The following is a 21,245-nucleotide window of genomic DNA, read 5'->3' as shown; positions in this document are numbered from 1 at the left end:
TCGACCAAGTAATAACGTTAAAAAGTCCGATTGCGTACGTTTTTCAAAGTGATAATATATATTTTTCTTAATAATAAAATCAGATTTGTTGTATTTATTTATTGACAATTCAATCTTTTCCATTTCTGTTATAATAGTCGCTATTAATTCAGTTTCAACGAACTACCACCAACACCAGTCGTTAAATGTTTACGATGACGAAATAAAAAAGTGTGTGGAAGTCAGCAACTTATTTGACACCGCAAAGCTAGATTTTCGCGAAGTGCATGTAAACAACACAATTGAGCGATCTAAAAACAAAACTGGACAGAAAGGTCCATAAAGTATACAGACGTTTTAATGAAAATTAAAACATTTTTTTAAATGGAAGAATGCTAGCTAGCGATTAAAATAATTCGTTTTTTATCGAAGGTCAAGTAAGCTAGGGTCTAGAGAATCTACTACTTAGATTGCGATAGAACACGCTGCTGCACTGTCGTTGGTTCTTACTGGTCGGCTAGAAAACCTTCTCTACAGTAGTTTACAATTTTTTTGAACGAATACGACTTGGTACTAGAGGTTCGTAAAATACAGTAGATGTTTTATTAAACAAGCCTTTCCACCGTGTCACGTCGACGGCCTGAAACTGGCTGGCTGTTTATCTGGCTCTTACTTGGTATCGAACGCAATTAGGGGATTATCGTATCATGTTTCAAGACGGGTATATCTAGATAAAGTTCGACGTGAACCAGGCTATTGTTTGGAATCACGCTGACATGACTTTGGACATCATATTATGTCATGAAGCACATTAAACCCTTCGGTACAGTGTTAATATTCAATTCTCTATTAAACTTTCTTGTCTTCATTAATGTTTTGCCCCTTAATAATAATAATAAATAATATAGTAATATCATATTATATTGCAAAACATGCTCCTCTGTGCTTTACAAAAAAAAAAGAGGTCGCGAATGAAAAAACGTTAACTGTTAACATTTTGTCAATATTTTTTAATCATATTATTAATTTCTAAAAGTGAAATATGATATTGTCATTTTATTTTTACTTGTTATTTATATTTTTTTACTTTTTATACAACATATACATAGTTGTTTATATTTTGATAAAAATCTAAAGTGTCAGTCACTCAGTCATTTTGATGCACTTCTGAATTTTAGGATCGTTATATAATTTTAACCAAAAATGGTTGAGAGAATTTTATACTCTCAGCACTTTCTAACTAAAGATATTGATGATTTTTTTTACAACGAGGCAGACGAGGATGCTGTACTTTAAAACATATGCCTTAAATAATGTTATTTTAAGACAAGGGCCTACTTTATTTTTGGGATATGCCTGTTTTTATTATTAATGGATTACTGTACTTGACAAGAAAATTAATTGAAACCATCAGCCTCTTTCCTTAACTGTTAGTGTAGGTGAACTAATGTCATCAAATCAGCATTTAAATTCATTTTCATTGGAAATTACTCCATTCCATAAATGATGCGAGGTGGCAAAAAGGTTTTTGTGTTTAAAAACATAAACATTGCTATTTTTCAATTAGGAACCAAAGCAACAGGAGGATTCACCGGTGAGACTATCAATCCATGATTACCTTTACTTTACTTTTTAATACAATTTTTGTTTTTCTTTAACCCTTTCTGGTAAGCATGGGACACTTCTTTTTGTTACCATGGCCTGTTATTGATATGACCTAGCTTTGACATGACCCAGCTTTGACATAACCTGTTATTGACCTGACTCGGTGTTTACCTGTGTCATAATGACCTACAGTATGTTGACATCTACCATTCACATGTTGACATACCAAGACCCTGTTTTTTTTTTTTGTTTTTTTTTTAACCTGTTGGATAGACCTGTTTTTAACATATTTTATGTGTTTACATATTTAATATTCTTTTTTGACTAGAAACTTTATTCAGTAAAACATAAAATAGTTACTGGTCTTCTAAATGAATAGAAACTTGATTAAATGTAGCACTATAATACACTTTTTAATTAACAATAATAAATAGGCAGATGTATTTAACTATAAATGTAAAGAAAAAAGTGTAATTGTGGTTCATAGAAAATAGCATAATTTCCTATAATTATAATAATAACAATAATAGACTGACTTTTAATATAGTGCAAATTAAGGTTTCTATGCACTTGATACCTAAAAACAGGATATCAGAGCATAAAATGGAAAAACAGGGTCAGAAATTGTTAAATACTCAAGTTCCAACTTTAATAAAATTTGTGAGTTCGATTTACAATTTCCATGGCTAGTGTTTATACTGTATGACTATTGTTAATATGAAATGGCCCATTTTTTAAATGATCTCATATTGACATGACCTTATATTGACATGACCTCATATTGACAAGACATTAGGATGTTTATGACGTGACATTTCTCTTCACAGTTCATCTTGCGCTGTTTGATTGCCTGTGTTACTTTGAGTGAAACATTTCATAATTTTCTATACCTAGTAAAACATCACTTTTGAATGCATTATCAAGTAATTCATTAAGTTGTTGTATGATTTTGTTAGTGTATCATTTACAAATGATTTGATTTCAATCATATATTTTCAGATATTTATTGCAGATAGACTTTCATTATTATGATGAGTTGAATGAAAACTCTAATAGTACAAAATATGCTTGATTTAATAGCTAGCATATGTATTATTTGATGATGGTTATAGTGGTTTTATCAAATATTATATCAACAATATATTTAGAGAATAGATATTTTTTATTGATATACTAATAGAGTTATTTTTATGATGGATATTACACAGTATAATATAAGGATTAACATGAAATATTTATTTTATGTTTAAATGAATGATTAGTCTTCAGATGACCTCACAATCTTTTATTTCCTCTTTTGGTCAGTTTTTAATTATCTTTTCTTTTGTAGTGCTTCTGTTACCTCCATCTATAAAATTTTATTTCATATGAAAACTATACGAGTTCTGTTTTGTTGGTTTCTTGAAATAATAGTTTTGACGTGTGAAGTGACATAACCGCAGTGCATGTGGTGATGCACAATACAAGCTAATTACAGAAAATCCTAACAATATGAATGCTAATTTTTTGTCTGAACAGTCTATAATTACCCTGTGCACCTATATAAGGCTTAGATATCACTATTCTGCCACTAAAAGGCAGCTGCCATCCAGATGAGCAGCTTAGCAAATGTGCTTGAAAAGGAGAAATTGTTGTTGATAAAAATAATGTATGTTTATAACTTTCTAAATATTTCTCTAGGTAATGTAGAGTTCCAGTAGTTTTCAAAATCTCTGATAATTTTGTTTTTTAATTGAATGCTGAAAACACCTAGAAAATTTTCAGTTTCTGTTCTCCGTTTGCACACAACCTTCCATAAAATTTGTGCTTATTACAATCTTCTAAATAACTACCTAACTAAATATAGCTGATTAATTCAGTGTTAATATTTGAATTGAGATCTAATGTGCTTTGTTTTGATTTTAAATTCCCGCAGGGAGCTGCTGCTACAGCGCCTACACCGGAGGCTAAACAGCGAACGTTGACAGCAGGCCAGAATTGTGCTGATTCTTATCGTTCCCTCCTTCAAAATGTTCACTTGGTAAGTACATTCTCTTAATCTCTATTTTTAGATTATGTTAGTGTAAGCGTTTTGGCGCGGCAGTTGAGGCCTTGTAGTCAAGGGCTTAAACCCTCACTGTGCAAGTCGCTTGTGCCCCTGGGCATCTTCGTTTGGCTGTCTATACCCAGGAGTATAAATAGGTACCGGCATGGTGCCGGGAAGGTAAACAGACTCGATGTGAGGAGGAGTGATGATCCCCAAAAGCATTGCACAGCTTTGCACCAACCCTTAAGAAAGGGGAATGGGCACTCCAGACCTCTGTACAGTTTACTTTTCTGATAGGCAAAATAATGTGTTTGAAATTAATTTTTTTAAATCTAAAGATTTACATTTGTACTGTTTATAACTCAAGAACATGTTTTGTACATATTACTTTGTCATTATGTATTGCAGTATTCCAAAAACAAATTCTATACAAAGCAATATTTTTTTAGGGTTTTAAGCATTTCCAGACATTTAAAATTTAACTATATGTGGTCACAGAAAAAATGGTTTTAATGATATGGTTATTTTAATTTTTGTCAGATGTTTACCAAACATGCCGTAAGCACCTTATATTATGCTGAAATTAATTATTCATGATACTGCTGACTAAAACTCTGCCCAGATCAAATCTTCTTTGACAAAAAAAGTTTTGTATGCCCATATATAGTCATGATGTGCCTATATATGGTCATAATATGATGTCATGATGACCATATTTAGGCATGTCATCAAATTTGATAGTCTGAACAGGGCTTTACTGTGTAATAACATTGAACAAGTGTGCAAAGTATTCTTTACTGTACATTTGTTTTTATGTATAATTTAAGTTGTATAAGAATATATTTTTCCTGTAGGTCATCCAAAAACCCACACCTGAGGGTAAACAGAAACTGGTTTATTACTCAAAACATGTGGCAATGTCAGTGAGTGAGGTTGTACAGGCTGCAGAGGCACTTAAAGGTAAGTGAAATTTGATGGTGCTACCAGTGGTAAGGGCTAAGTCCAGGGTTCCAGTAACCACCTCTTTCAACCACAATGTACTTGGAAGAAATGAATGAATTCTTGGCCCCCAGTGATATCTTGTTCATGAATTTTACATAAATATCCTTACAATATAATACAGTATTTGTAAAAATTGTGTTTATCTGAATATTGTAATAGTGAAGAGTATAGAACTGCAAAGGTCAGACTCCCGGGGTTTCTTTGGAATGTAATTTTATCAAAAAAGTACTACTATGAGCTAGAGGGCGTCCTTCAGAGAACGTAAAAAGAATTCGTATCCAACACGTGCTAGAACGCATTTTCGAGTTGTGAAATTTTCTTTAATGTTTCATTGCATGTGTACAAAATCAGGGCAGTTGGTCTTGCAATTCCATACTCTTTGCTATTAGTTTATTGAGGGTGTGGAAAATATTGAACAACTCTGAAATCCCAGTTTGATTTAATCAGTCACTGAAAATATATGTTCCAATCTATTTTGGCGAATTTTCTTAATTTTTGCATGAAGTGCAATGCAACACATTTTGTAGTGGATTGTCACATTCAAAATGTTTATCTGAAAGTTTTTTCAGAATGTCAAAATTTTGAAAACCTTTAAACAATCCTGAGATGTTGATTTCTGTTTGTGTCTTAATGTGAATATATTATTTAATTTTACCATATATTTAAAAGTATGATCGCAGTCTTGAATACAAATAATTTGCTTGTAGGTCCTGACTGGGTTGACCCAGAAGATCCACATGTTGTTGCAGAAAATGAACTGCTTGGTGCAGCTGCATCTATAGAAGCTGCAGCTAAGAAGCTGGCAATGCTCAAGCCAAGAAGAGGTCCAAAGGTATGTTATTTTGTAGTTCAAATTTTATAATTAGGCCAAATAAAAGATAAAACATGTGGTTTTTTTTGGTTTTTTTGGGGGGGGGGTGGTTATTTCCTCATCTTCTTTCTGATGGGAATATTTTTTTTTGGACTTTGGCAAAAAGTTTTACAAAAAATCTGATTTAAAAAAAACATTTTTTTTTGCATGCAGTTCCAAGTATTTGAAATAGGAAATTTTGGCTGGCCACAGTGCAGCTTCAGTACTGACATGTAATATCATTGGAAATAATTGTTATCCATGTGTAAAGGGGGTTTTGTCCTCCTCCTCCTTAGAATATACCTTGATGGAAAAAATGTTTTATTTTTATTTGGCCTTAAGAATAAAATTAGTATATATTAGCTCTACATGAATGTGTAATAGTTATTCTAAAGAAGTATTATTCTGAAAACTCGTAACTTTAAAAAGAAATTGAATAATTAATAGATGGAAACAATTATAGCAACTTCTTGAAATTTATGTCTCTTTGTTTTGCTTTGTTTTTTTTTTTCCTTTCTTTCTATCTCTGAATCTTAGCAGGCACCTAACATGTACACAACTCCCTGATATGTCTGTTATAGGTAGAATAAGGTGTTGTCTTCAGCCTATGATAGACATATGTGTTAGTTGTGCAAACAAGTACATCCCTGAGGGCGCTCTTCTATGTTCACCCTGCAACTGTTTTTATTTGAATTAACTTGTGACCTAAATGTTCATCTCTGCATACATATTTGGAACTGGATGTTGGAATCTCAGATTTCATATTTTATCTTTGTGAACTATTTCGCAAGTGAACAGTATTGTATAACTCTACACCTTGTGAACTCTGGCTAAAATACAGGCTTCATATGCACCTGGACAGAAGAACTAGGTTTTCAACATCCCGTTGTCATGGTAACCAGTCTGAAGGAATTCGATTTTTATCTCGGCTGAATTTTTCTTTGTTATTGGAGCAAGAATGATCAGAACATTAACAACAACAAAAAACCAGTTTTGTGTTTGTTTTGCAGCTGTGGTACTCATAGACTTTAAGATAACCCATACTGGCTTGGGATGTTCCCCTCATCAAGCAAAAAAAAAAGCAATTTTGGTAGATTTTCAGAAATGTTATTCCTTGTGAATTTCATCGGAAATGTTTTTTTTTGTTTCTCATGGTGAACAACACATTGGTTATGTGAAAGTGTTCGTTAGATTTTATAAACATGGATTGACCAACTGGATGTGAAGGACTATTTCAAGACAGTCTTGACTTTCTTGTAACCATGCAATTGACTCTTCTTTTTTTAACCTTTCATATGAAGGAAGCCAAACAAACACTCATGAACTATGTATTCCAGAAACATCATACAGTTTGAATTTCAAGTTAAAAAAATCTCTGAAAGGAAGAGTTTGATTTGAATTTTTTGAACTATGGTTTCAAATTCTGAAAAATAAAGAATATCCTGGTGTCAATAATTAACGCTAATAGTCTGTGATATTCAGCTATGAATATATTGACATTAAAACATTCATCAAATAAACACTTTAGTTTAATTTGATATTTGCTGTTGCAAACAGAAGTGTTCAGCCATAATGCTTGTTAGTGGTCAGTCCGTTTGATGACTCTGCTGGGCACATTGGTTATTAAACTGAGTGTGAATGCTTTGTCCAGTTTGTAGCCAATGTCCGGCCAGAGTTCAAGCTGCATCCCACAATTCTTTTTGTAGCCTTCCTCCAAGAGATGAACAATTCTATATTTATTGTCCCTGCTGATTAAGATTTAGTTGTGGATGCACAAAGGTTTTAAGGTACAAGCAAATCCAAGAAATCATAATTAGGTCTGGTAGGTTTCTATGTGGAAGAACAAATCTGGCAACCATTTTGAATGGTTATTTTTTTATCACCTTCATTTCATTCCATTATGTGTGGTGTCATCCTCATTTTCCATTTCCATCTGTGTCTTTGTTTTTAATGTTGGTTTTGGTCATCTTCATTTAAAAGTGTTGAGCAAAAGTTATTTATTTAAATTTATCTTTATCTTTTTTTACACTAGGCTGCTGATGAAAACTTGAATTTTGAAGAACAGATCCTTGAAGCGGCCAAATGTATTGCCAATGCAACAAGCGCCCTCGTGAAGGCTGCATCTGCAGCTCAGAAAGAACTAGTGCTGCAAGGAAAGGTGAGTTTAAACGCATTCAAAATGTCTGGCATTGTAGTTTTACTTTAAGTTTGGTTTTGTACTGTTTTTTTGTATGTTTGTTGAAAATTTAAAAGAAAACATTTTTGAACACAAGGGAATAATAAATATGAGGAGGTGTAATAGAAGGAAAGAAGAGAACTGTTTTGCAGGTAAATTATCACTGTGCTTATGGTATGTTCTGTTACTGATTAGACATTTGAAATGTTGTATACTTATTGTCTCTGTTGACCTAAGAAATGTGAAGAATCAATATTTAAATTTGTCGTATAATTAAATATCTTTAAAATTTTACCTAGACCCAGATTATCAAATTTCCTTCCAAAGACAAAAACTTGTCCCATATAGTCATGATGTGCCTTATATATGGTCATGATGTGCCTATATATGGTCATGATGTGCCTATATATGGTCATGATGTGATGTCATCAATCATTATGACCATATTTAGGCAAGACACATGTTTTTGTCAATTAAATATTTGATAGTCAGACAGGATTTAAGAGTAGTCATAAGAAAAAAGTAAATTTTACTATATAAACTGTATATGTGGGTGCAAGTGTTTATTAGATGTTGAGATTATTTACAAGTTTGTTTTAATTTTTAAATAGGATAAGGTGGAATTTTCTCAAAATTAGATTTGCTGGGCCCTTGTGTTTGTTTATTTGTGCTAAATGTATGCCTAAAACAAATTGCACATTCATGCATAAATCCATTTTAAATGCAGTAACCATAGCAATATCATTAGCTATTATGATAGACGAGCATGGTGTTATACTTTATATCTGCATTGCTGGAAAGTACATCTTTTTAATGTAAGTGATGATGGTTACTTATGACAGGCTATTACAAAGTTGACTCATATTTTTGCCCCACCCATCATCATTGATAGTCTAATGTCCATCAACGTTCTGCAGGCCTCACAGCATAGCTTGAAGAGACTGTCTGTGTATCTTGACACCCCCTATACAGAGGGTGAGGTAGGGTCATTATTAGTGCACACAAAAAAATGCATCCAGTACATCTAGTAAGCTCTTTCTCTAATATAGACCTTGGGAATGCATTCTAATTATATGTGATGATAATAACGATGACGACTGTACATAATAGATTGATTTATTTATTGATGGTGAGGGATGATAATGATTGATCATTATAATTATCACCTACTAATAATAGTTTTATCATGATGAGGCATGAAATTTAATTTGTAATCAAATTATAAATTGCCACAGGTGTTGAAATTCATGTAGTGAACCAAAGGCATCTACTGTATGTTGTATACATGCACATATAATATATGAATACATTCCAGTATCTAATTTGAATATGCATTGCATACATGTGCAGATACTAATCCATATTAGTTTCTACATTTGAATAAACATAAAGATATGCAAGTAAGCCTTTTGCATGTGCATTGTTGGTTTTTGATATTTTCTTGCAAAAGCCTATGCACTTGGACACTGAAAGACAATATCTACGCTATTGCATGTTTCTATGCAGTTATTTATAATACATCTTCTATTGCCATGGTGATATTACACACTAGTCTGTGATACATTCAGTTCTTTTATATTTAATTAGACCACAATCAGAATTGATTGATTGATTGATGGATGGATTAAATGAATTGTTGATTTTTACAATTTCAATCTCGGGTATAAAAAACAGAAATACATAAGTTTATAGATAGGCATTGTATTCACTTCAGGTAAGCCACACAAACTCGGGTACAAGCTTTATTTTCATTGAGTGGTACTATGACATAAATTTGACTTTCAGTATATAAAATTAATGTTTATTCCACACATGTAACAATGGTAAGTTTTAAACCACATATCATGCACTCTAATACTGTTCATAAATGTTTTCTGTCTTTTCTGTTGTGTTCCATTTTTTGTTGATTGATTAAAGAGAATATTAAGTTCTAATTAATAATTAAGAGTATTAATAAACCAAATAAATTTCAGGTCTCCCTCCAATTAAAGACCACTTTTTAAGCTTTGGTCTCTTATTAGAGAAGTATCTAAATAGCTAAAGGATACAGTAGTTGTATTTATTTTGGGTTGCAGAAATTTGGTCTTTAATTGGAGGTGGTCTCTGTACATTTCTAGAAATGGAGTAGTGTGATTTAAAAAAAAATACACTCAATATAAAGGAGTAGAGGAGTACGTTTATCAGTGTATATGTTGACGTGTACGTTAAATGTTGTCATTTTGAATTTGGTATGTTTATTAATATGTTGTGTATTTCTCTTTGTGTCTAAAAAAGCGTAATAATTAATATTTAATTACCTTAATGATAGAATGTGCGACTGTGCTTATTAATTGTATTATGTTCTTAACCTGTTTATATTAATGTCAACAATTTTATTCTTTTTCTATATATTTTAATATAATATTGATGGTTGAAGTTGTATCTGTAAATGTATATTCTTATTGATGTATTTATTGCTATTTCTTTCTTTTGATATTTTTATAGCTTGTGTATTTACTGTATTGAAATATGTCTTTTATGCTGCTATTAACAATCTGTTGTATCTTTCTTCCATATATATTGCTTGGCAATGTGAACAGGTTCAGGTAAAGTGTTAACCTGGTGCATGATTGGTTGATTGATTGATTATGCCATCAATTACATCATCACCATGTGAATGGATGTTTACAACCTAATCGTAAAACAAATTTTAAAAAAATCAATATTTTAAGCTAAAATTTGCATAAAATTATTAATGAAATGAATATTAATTTGGTGGAGAAGCCCCTCCTTTAGGGATATAAATACGTAATTTTACGTATGGTCTCGACTGGGATTGAAAACCAGCACCGTTTTTCCAACAAGTGCCCTAAGTTTATTATCCATTTGTATGGAAACGAAACGTTAATTGGAGATTTTGGGTATAAAGTATGTTCAGTACTTCTATTATTGGCACATAACTTACTGTCAATGATAATTATATTTCTTACAAAACAAACATATACATTATGTATTACAGATGTATATTTAGCCTTAGTTTTTGTAGTAATTAGTTATTTCTATGCATATATCCCTTTGGCTAATTGTTAGCTGATAAATTGCAAATATACTGTAGTACCCCTTTCACCATGTTTATTTCAACCCCAGCTAGAGTAGACTCAAATTGTCTAATTCCATTATTTGATTTATAACATCCCTCAACAAAATAGACCCAGTCATCTGGTAGGCCCACCATAAATGATGATTAAAAAAGAATTTCAATTGACCTTTACGATGTGACCAATCAGAAAAGTGCAATGCCAGGCATATGTGCTTATCAAACACATTTGTTGTCCCGCAAATGCACTGTGTGGACCTTAACAGCAATATCTAAAGGGACAGTGCTTAGGAGGATGGTTTAATGCAAAGTTTACTTTATGTTGGCTATTTCCATATTAGGAAGGACATTGGATATATACAACAAAGCACTATAAAAGCAATCACACTGGTCCAATCACAGTAGTTTGAGCAGACACAATAATTGATTACCCCGTGTAAAGATAAACCTTCAGGGGCACAGCGGTTACCCCGCATGAGATACACCTTCAAGGGCACAGCATGGGGAAACCACTTAAGAAAAGATGGGTGGTCAGCGCTGATGATGTTATAAAAATCAACCTATATTAATCCAATAAATAAATTAATACATAATTATAATGATAATATGATAAAAGAAATTATTGATAATGATTGATTAATAAATATTAATACTATTTAGCAAATATTTAAATAAGATGATGATGTTGATGATGAATGTAATTTGTTAGTCTAATATAATCTATGATGCCCATGAGTGCATCTGTGCACTTCACGTAAAAATAATAAAATAACATTTTACCTTCCACCAAACAATGTTAGGTATTATTATGAACACTTTGTATTTTCCTACATTATTGATGTTGCTGTTTGCAGGTAGAATTGTGTTCCACCAAAGATATTAGAAATACAAGATAGAGCACTCACATAGCAAATCACTAATCAGAGTCCGGTCATAGGATTCTGCACTTTTGTGTCTGTCATTTTATTATTGTTTTGATTTATTTATTCCTACTTGTTTGTATCTAACAAATAATGGCAGTGATTTCAACTTCCGCAAAAAGAGGTTATGCATTCACAGTTATGTATCTGTGGCAGAAGTTTTTTAGATCCAGCTGTACGCGGTGCCCCATTGTTTGTATTCCCACCATGCATCTTGGTGGAACAGTTTTTTTCTGTGGAGAACTCTATCTTATGTTTCTAGTATCTTGGGTTCTACTTTTAATTACATTGTGCATGAAACCATTAATTTATTGCAAATTAATTTGTTTGCTTCTGCTTTTTTTCCTTAAATATTTCGCACAAATATGAAAAAAATCTACGAGCAATCATCGTCCCCATATTGCAATTTTTAAACATATCCCAAGAACAGTTATCACAAGCTCCCAATTTGTTTTAACTTTGAACAATCTGTGGATCTGATATATTTTTACTCAATTTGAGTGTTAGGACCATTTACATTTGTTTTTATTAAGAATACAATGTATGAATAGGCTTCTCTCAATGCCTGAATAAGGAACACTCAGTGTTGCTTTTTCAAAGCAGTATACCCAGAAACAATGATTGGCTTAATTTTTTTATGAAGGGTCCAGAGTTTTGCAGATGGAAACCATCCTCCTTGCCCCTCCCCTCACTTCTTTCCCTTGCTGGCACCGATACTGCTTTACCAGAAATTATTTTGTTTTTAAAGTTACATACTTCTGTTAATTATATCGGTAAACCTAGGCTACATATAAAGCAACTATTTTGCTATTATAATTTTGATGCTGTTTTTTGAATGTGCATTGTCTTTTTTACTAGTTTAATTCCCTAGTAGTACAATTTTTTGATAGCCTAATTTAGTCTTCCTTAATGTTATGTTCAATTTCACAAAATTGGAAATTGCACTACAATTTATTTGGATTTTAAAAGGGTTGTTATTAGCTGTTTACAAAAGTACATCTGTAACTATTTGATTGATGTGTGGTTATGTGAGACTTGGAGTGTGACAAACCCATTTTGGTTATTTACAATCTCTCTGAAGTCATTGATACATTAAAGGCATGATAATTAAATTGTTAGTGCACATAATCTTTTGAAGTTTCATATTTTTAAAAATTACTATTTGCTTATGTAGTACTGTATTGCTACCCCTGATGGGTGTAATGCAGAATACAGTTGAAAACAAATTCTTGTGTAATGTAATTTTCTTTATATATTTTTGATAATTCATTGATATGTGATTGGCTGTAGCAAAACCCTACATTTGTTGGTAAAATTCAAAATTATGATTTGTTATTTTTAAATTGTATTAATTTTTAAAGAATGTTTATTTGACAATAATAATTTGAGTATTTTGTCCAAGTTATACATACTGTAGTTAATTTGTTGGATATCAGCCTAATAGGTTTTGAGAAAATAAAGATTCATTAATCAGTAGTTTAATATTAAGGTATATATATAAAACGAAATTTTAGATTATTTTTTAGTGATTTTGGCATAGGTTTTAAAAAAAATTATCTTTTTAGGCCTTTTGACTGCTATCATGAAATTTGAAATTCCAACAAATGTATGGATTGCCATATTCTGTCAAATATTTGCTTGTTAAACTGCATTTTGCTAATAGTGATGCATATTATATTCTATTCTTGAATGTTCATATATTTAAATCTGAGCATTCAGGTCTTTGGATAAAAGTGATCATGTTAGATGTTAATAGGTCTTTAGGTGTGAGTGCTCAGATCTTTTTGATATGAGTGCTTATCTTTGGGTGTGAGTACTCAGATGCCTTGCTGCAAGTGGTGAGATCTTAGAATGTGAGGTCTCGTGCATTTAGATGTTATCTTCTTACATTGATTTTTTAGATCTTTGTATTTTATATGTAAATGCTCATGTTTTAGATGTAAGTGCTCAGATTTAGATGTGAGTGCTCGGATCATGTGTGTGCTAAAGTCTTGAATTGAGTGCTCAGATCTGGATTTTGTTCTAAGATCTTTAAGTGGTGAGTGCTTGATTGTCATATGTATTGCTGACCTCTTGGAATTACCAGATATTGAAGTGCGGTAAAACATGAATATAATAATATGTAATAGATCCAAGTAGCACTTCATTCAATGAATGAAAACAAAGAAATGATCTGATTGGATAACTTAAAATTGTTATCTCAAATTGTTGATGTGTGCTCAGTTTTTATATTGTAGATGCCCAAGTCTTTCTTTGCTATGATTATTAGCATGTGTTTGCTTTGCATTGATCCTAACTATTAAGAATGAAGTAGTTTATTTGTTATGAAGGAAATATTTCTTGTTTAAAATTCAAATTGTTATATGAAAATTTAGAGCCAAATTTAGTATCATGTTGATTCTGAGTGTGGTAGTGTTTTTAATGGTTAATTTTTGATTATGGTAATGGTTCCAATGTTGTTGATCGATATTTTAATAGAATTGGTATATTTGTACAGATTAGTATATATTTCATTTATTAGGGTAATATTGATGTTTTATATTATAATAAATGCTTATAATGAGATTTAATTTATCTTCATTTTTACTAATCACTGATTTTTACATTGATTTGTAATGGTATTGATTAGGATTATAATGATAAATGATTTTCATAATAATGATTATTTATGTCAAGATAGGTCAGTTTATTTTACGTAAATTTTATATTTTAACATGAAATCACCAAGAGGTATTAATGTTATGTAAAAAAGTTTTTTAATAAGATTGTCGTATTTAATATATAGGTGATGCAAAACCCAACCCCGTACAGCGAAGATGGTCAGTGGTCCATGGGACTGATCTCTGCAGCCAAGAAGGTCGCTGCAGCTACTCACGGGCTCTGTGAAGCCGCCAACTCCGCCGTCCAGGGTCACGCCAGTGAAGAGCGTCTGATATCGTCTGCAAAACAGGTCGCTAGCTCCACAGCGCAACTTCTTGTTGCCTGCAAGGTGAAGGCTGATACTTTCAGTGAACCGATGAAGAGGTTACAGGTAAGTTGAGGGCAGCAGACATCAATATAGAGATCAGAAAATTTATTCTCTAGATATGGATACCTTATATTTCAACATATAAAATGAGGCTTAAAGTATCAAATTATGATTGAAAAACAGGGGGCTGTATTGTACACGCAACACATACAAATTTTTTTTTATGTGCAGATTGTCCGTAACACTCAAATTTACTACTGAAATGCAGCTACTACTGTAACTGTTAGTATGAATGAATTTAAAATGCAGGGAAATAAGATCTTAAAATGGTACTATTTGGAAGATTAGCCCTATATTTGGCTCCGTTTTTTGCCAGTTAGGTGAAGTATCAAGACCATAAAGAGAAGCAAAAAGTAGAAATTGCGGCTGTGAAACAGGGGTTGTCTTGTATACCCAACATACAAAAATTGAGGGTCTTGTTATACACAAATCTCTTTATACGCCACAATATATGGTAACTTTTATTCATCATTTAATGTGTGTAAATTTCTTTTATAATCAGTTTTGATAAACAATTATAACTTTTAAAGGTTACTCTACATGTATAAAAATAAATAATTCATTATTGCAGCAGTTATTAAGAATGCATCAACAGCTACATTTATACAAAGCTATTGTTATTATAATAGCTGGCTAGAGAAAGAATTTTTCATACTTTTTTTTTTCATAATAGAACAATATAAGTTAAGAAAAGGTTAGTTAATGTTTAATGTCTTTAATTTTCAAAGTGGTTTTAAATTCAGAGCTTTGCTTTTATGTTTCTAAAACAGGTGGTCTAAAGTACTGCAAACAAGTACAATATTTTTTTTATGTTAAGTTGATAATAAATTTAGTGGACAAAATTGAAATTAAGACAAATATAAGATCATTTGAATTTAATTATATAGTCAGTGTTTTATACAATCATATTTTGTCTTGAGGTGCTAAATAATATAGAAAAAAAAAAGATACAATCATAATAACAAATAAGTACATATGAAGTTAAACTCCGCCATTAATCCTCAAAAGACAAAAAATAATAAGCTTCAATTAGCCCTTAGAGAGGTCCCAATCTGCAACAACTGCTATCACTAGAAACGAAAATACGGAAATAACTTTACAAATGTAAAAGCAAAAAATTAATTCTATAAATCTTTTAATTATGTAGACTGCTGGAAATGCCGTGAAGCGTGCCTCAGACAATTTAGTGAAAGCGGCGCAACAAGCTTCACAGTGGGCCGAAGAACAAGAAACGGTATCCATACCAAGTGCTGTCGTAGGCAACATCGCCATAGAAATGGATGCCATGGAAGCGATTCTTAGGAAAGAGAAGGAGCTGGAAACAGCCAGGAGAAAGCTAGAAGAAATCCGGAAACTTAAGTACAAAAACAGGGAACCAGGTGACTCAGATTAATAGGACAGAACACATGTTTTAAAGAACACTTTTAGAAGTTGACCCAGAAGCTAGTGTGAGCTTTGTATATTAAATGAAAGCCAACAATTTTACAATCACATTGTGGATTTAAATGCCAGTTAATACCAAATTAATGTCAGATTAATCCAGGACTAGGGTTTATTTAATACCAGATTATTCCAATATTAATAATGGATTAATATGGGATTGATATTGGATTAATTAATTACTTTATAATTGGTTGATGTAAGATATGGACCAGAGAATAGTACAGAAGTTTTAAAGCAGTGCCACGATTGGACCCACCAACAAGATGTGTGTTGAAAGTAAATTGTATAATTTTACTGATTGTTTTCCTATGATACTAACACTTGGAAGAGGCAAAACATAGGGATATTTTGTTTAGCATACACTGTTGTGTTGTGAGGCTATAGCCATGTTTTATTTTTCTCATTTTTTTTATATATTGCTTTGTAAAATATTATTACTGTCCAATTACTAAATATATCGGTGCTATGAACGGGAAACAGTTATTTTTAATTACATATTACAAATATTATTACTTTTATATAATTTTAGCATAATGTATCTTAGATTATTTAACAATGAGTCTACTTATTAAAAAGCAGTTTAGAATGATTGATTGGTTGCTTGTATGTCAAAAGTATTACATCATTTATCTTGCCAATCACAGATTATTAACTGAATTTATAACAAACTGATTCATATAAATTGTACTATTTTATAACTTCATTGAAAATCATTGTACTACAATAATTTAACAGGTGAAACAAAGATCTTATAATAAGATAGCGCTATCTGTGATTTACGCATGACAAATAGAAGTGTTCAATAAAACTATGCATAAAAAGTAATCATTTTTGAGAGAGAACGCCCAAGTTGTTACCATTACAGAATTTGCCCGCAGAAATCATGTGATGACCTAATCTTTAGTTAACGATCTTTGATGTCAAAGTTGAATAGTAATCACTTTTTCGAGATCTTTGCTTCCAAATTACAAGGCTACTACGGTGCCAATAAAAAGCAACAAATATAATATTCTTTGTTCAATGCTACCACCAGAGGGCAAATGTTTGCCTATATCAACAATTCTACATCTCATTATACTAAATATTATAAAACTATACTAATCATATTGTATACTTTACTAGCATTGTGTTTCCCAAGGAATTCAAACATCATCAAAAAATATCATTAAATTTGTAATATGACTTGAATTAAATATGTTTTTATGTGGTGTGTGCTTTGTAGATTAGCAAAATTACCGAAACATAATTGCTAAAATAACAAATCAATTACTTCACTTTTAATGATTGTATAATTTATGTCAACAAGCAGTAACAATAATTGTTATTAATCCATTTTTAATAATATTTATGTTATTGCAGTGTTGGTAGATAGAAGAGCATTTCAGCAAAATATGTCATGAAAAGTTTTGTAGAGCCCTCATCATGCATAATTATTTAAAATAAATAAATAATACTTGAAGAAATGATGTTATGTTTTGTATAGTTTTAGGCTCATTGACATTGATGTGAAAGGTCATTATAATAAATTACTGTATCTTCATTTTAGCTACTGTAAACTATCATTTATGTTGTTATCACTGGTTGCATTTGAATGTACCGTTATTTATATCTCATTGTTATGGACTCCAATCTTTTTAGTCTTACAATGATATATAATATTTTATCATATAAATTGATCATGTTGTAATCCTTAAGATCAGCCTTCTCAAATTTGCTATACATTTTATAACTATGTTTAAAATTGTTATTAATGGACATTTAAATTGCTCAAAAAGTATAATTGGATATATGAAATACGTTAGAATTGTAATTATGATAGATTTTGTATGAGTTTTAATGATTGTCACAATATACTGTATAGGTAAAATAATATTTGCACTACAGTATGAGAAAGCTGAAAAATGTCACGATGTTAATAAGAATTATCAGTATTATCATCATCATCATTTATTATCATCTTCATATTAACCATAAGACTTCATCCAACCAAATATTATCTAAATAATTTGTTACTTAAACCACAAAAGTAACACAATACAGGTAGATTGTGTAAGTTCGTGGAAAAAAAGCGTGTTAAAATATGCACTGCTATGAACTTTTTGTGTGGTAAAGAATGTATAAGTGCTTGGCGATCAATACGCACACTTATTTTAACATACTTTTTTTGTTTTCATGAAGTAACTTGATCTACTTTGCTTGTGTTAGTTTGTGGTGTGAGTGACAAATGATATCATCATCATCATCATCATCTTAATTATCATTATCCTCTTATTTATCATGGTAATTATTATAATTACCATTATTATTGTTAATAAGCATCTTCACTAATTACCATTATCTACAGTACATATAATCAATATCAAATGTATCAACACAATCATTGTCATAAAAATTTATCAAAATTTTTATCATTATCATCAACTTAATTATCAATATCATCATCAACTCATCAATAATTAGTATTATCATCATCATCAAAGTAATAATAAACTTAACATCATGACTGTGATTTGAAAATGATTTGATTGTAAGTCAGAAGGAAGGCTTTAAAATTCAATTGTCTTCCTCCACTTTGGTCTATAATAGCTTCTTAACATATAATTTTTACTATAGGAGTACAGTATATCTATATTTTTGCAGTCTTTTAATGTTGAAAATTATCAGGTTTAAAATTATTCTCTCTATATATATTAAATCCTGATCTTTATCTCTTTAGTTAATGTAAATTCTATATAATATGACCTAACCAGAGGATTCACATTTAACACTTACTAATTACGCACTAAAAATAGTCCCGTCAAATTGTGCTTTATGACATTAAATAAACGTTTTTTCTTTAAATAATTTATTCATAAATTTTATTTTGATTAATTCATGTAACAAGTAGTTCTTGTTAAAGTATACATAGTTACTTATATATTAAAATTAATTTTGAAATATGAAATTGTTTTATAGGAAGTAGGTCAGATAGAGATGAAGTATCATCAACGTGGGCTGAGTGTTTATTATCAAAATCATGTAGATTGATTTTGATGAGTACTTTAGAATTAGAGTGTTGGAGATTCAAAACATTTTAGATGATAATTTAAAATAAAGAATTAAAATACACTGGTAATAAAATGAAAATTAGATTATAAGTAGCACTGACGTTAAACTATTAAAAATATCTTTGTTATTTAGATTAATTTTCATACACATTTTCTATGTATTTAAACTTTGGTATGTGTACAACAGAATGATCAAACCGTGTGTGGGGTCAGTTTGTTGCCAAACTAAACTAGTACATGTACTCTCATGTGTGATACATTTTCTCTTTTTTATTTGCAATTTAGTGATCAAAATAACAGCGCATGTCAGATATTAAATGCATTTGCTGGTGCCTCTTATACATATCGTTTTGTTCTGTTCTATTTTCTCAATGGTTTGTGTAATTCATTCGGTGGTTTAGTGGTATGATGCCAGGCTAGTGATGTTGAAGAGAGATAATGGGCTTGAGTGATTGTTGTTTATGGGAAAACTGCATTCAAGAGTGTATATGAGATAAATAGATAAATGAAAGCAGTGCCAGAAGGAAGAGTGTGGATGGCAGGGAAGTGAATTTAACATCCAAAATTACAATCCCTCCTTAACCATGTCTCTCAGACCAAAAATAAATACTGTATATGCAAAAAAATATATTAAAATGATGTGTGAATATAGGCTGCTTTCTTTCGAATCAATCAAACCCGACCAAAAATGGCAGCAGAAATATTTAATTTTACACTTAAGTTCAATTTTAGACACAATGGAAAAATTGGCATTTCCCGGTATCAAGAGGGTCCATATTCTTAAGATATTCTTGCCTCAGCCCCAGTGATCATCGTGGGGATGAGGTGGTTGTTGACTCCCAAGCCAGCGGCATTCTTCAACTGCGAGTCTATGTTGAGACTGCGATGCTTCAAGTGTTTTAAATGCACACTCTAAGGCTCTGTCCACACTATCAAATTTTTCTTTGACACAAAAATGCTGTATGCCCATATATAGTCATGATATGCCCATATATAGTCATGATATGCCCATATATAGTCATGATCTGATGTCATCATGACCATATTGAGGCATGTCACATGTTTTTGTCAAATGAAATTCGATAGTCTGGACACGGCTTAAAAAAAATGGGTTCTTCAGCTGTCCTGTATGGAACACCTGTAGCACCTTTAAGATTAAGAGAAAAAAAAGCAAAATAGGTTCCCTAACAGGGTCCTTCGAACAATTTTAGGTTTATTAAAGTATTTTTAGAACTATTTACAGAACCCTTCGAAAAAACGAACCTTTTTACACCGAGGGTTCCATATACAGGACAGCCAAGAACCTCTGAAGAACCATTATTTCTAATAGTGTACTATAGTTTAAACAAAACTGAGAATTGGATGATGGATTTTAGAATAACAGGGGTCCCAAGTTTAAAGAAGTTCGTTTCCAGAAGTTGTGTTGCGATGAGCTTTCTTAGCAATAGCTCATCTAATTTGTTTTTCTGCTTATGGTGATACCAATCGTAACTGACTTTCATAAGACAAATGATAGTGAAGGATAACTGTAGTAAAACATGCACATTTAATTAATTTTAAGATATTGGTTATTTACCAGGGGATTGACTGGTTGCGGGATAGTGCGACAGGATGTCCCGATTTCCAAGACACTCCCTGCGACGGACTTGTGGGAGTCCACTATTAAAGGGAATAAAATTATTATTATTATTATATTTTAACTGAAATTGCAAAACCAAGTAAAATAATCCGTCTTTGTTTAGTAGTAGTTTGGTGTGTACTGTATAAGTATTTTTATGGTTTGTTGTTTTGCTTGTATCTGTTTAAGTACAGTAGTGTTCTGTTCTCTCCTCTTATTGATTTGATTGAATTTTGTATTTTGAAAATTTGTCCCAATTTTTTGTCTTTGTTTTTATTTCAATTAACCCCTAAGTAAAAAATAGTTTATCTATGTAGTACCTTGCAAATCAACCCAGAAACCCGGTACTTTGTTGATTGTTTATTGTGGTAGCCTCCCTTCGCTGCCAATTGTTGCTTCCCCGGTGACATCATGAGGGCATGGTGAAGGCTGGTTACGATTTAGTGGCACATCGATTGAGTATTTTCATTCATCT

General features: G+C 31.3%; 1 protein-coding gene across 7 annotated transcripts in view; it reads left to right on the top strand.

The window, feature by feature from the left end:
- The window catches only part of LOC117110726 (talin-1-like), a 94,963-nt gene extending 75,468 nt beyond the window's left edge, over positions 1-19,495 (top strand). For 4 of the 7 annotated variants that reach the window (XM_033253506.1, XM_033253507.1, XM_033253503.1 and 1 more), the window contains 7 exons: positions 1,547-1,573; positions 3,500-3,604; positions 4,465-4,570; positions 5,320-5,444; positions 7,495-7,620; positions 14,420-14,665; positions 15,810-19,495. In XM_033253506.1, the coding sequence (XP_033109397.1) occupies positions 1,547-1,573; positions 3,500-3,604; positions 4,465-4,570; positions 5,320-5,444; positions 7,495-7,620; positions 14,420-14,665; positions 15,810-16,055 (981 nt within the window). In that variant the 3' untranslated portion in view covers positions 16,056-19,495. The remainder of the gene's footprint in view (positions 1-1,546; positions 1,574-3,499; positions 3,605-4,464; positions 4,571-5,319; positions 5,445-7,494; positions 7,621-14,419; positions 14,666-15,809) is intronic. The other 3 variants (XM_033253509.1, XM_033253508.1, XM_033253505.1) reach the window with 1 other exon arrangement.
- Positions 19,496-21,245: the final 1,750 nt, after the last annotated feature.

Source organism: Anneissia japonica, unplaced genomic scaffold, assembly GCF_011630105.1.
Source record: "Anneissia japonica isolate Jap-2015-1 unplaced genomic scaffold, ASM1163010v1 scaffold2756_len2360902_cov194, whole genome shotgun sequence".
In the NCBI taxonomy this organism is placed as follows: Eukaryota; Metazoa; Echinodermata; class Crinoidea; order Comatulida; family Comatulidae; genus Anneissia; species Anneissia japonica.
The sequence above is the reverse complement of the archived record's forward strand: the minus strand, read 5'-3'. Positions and strand labels throughout refer to the sequence as shown.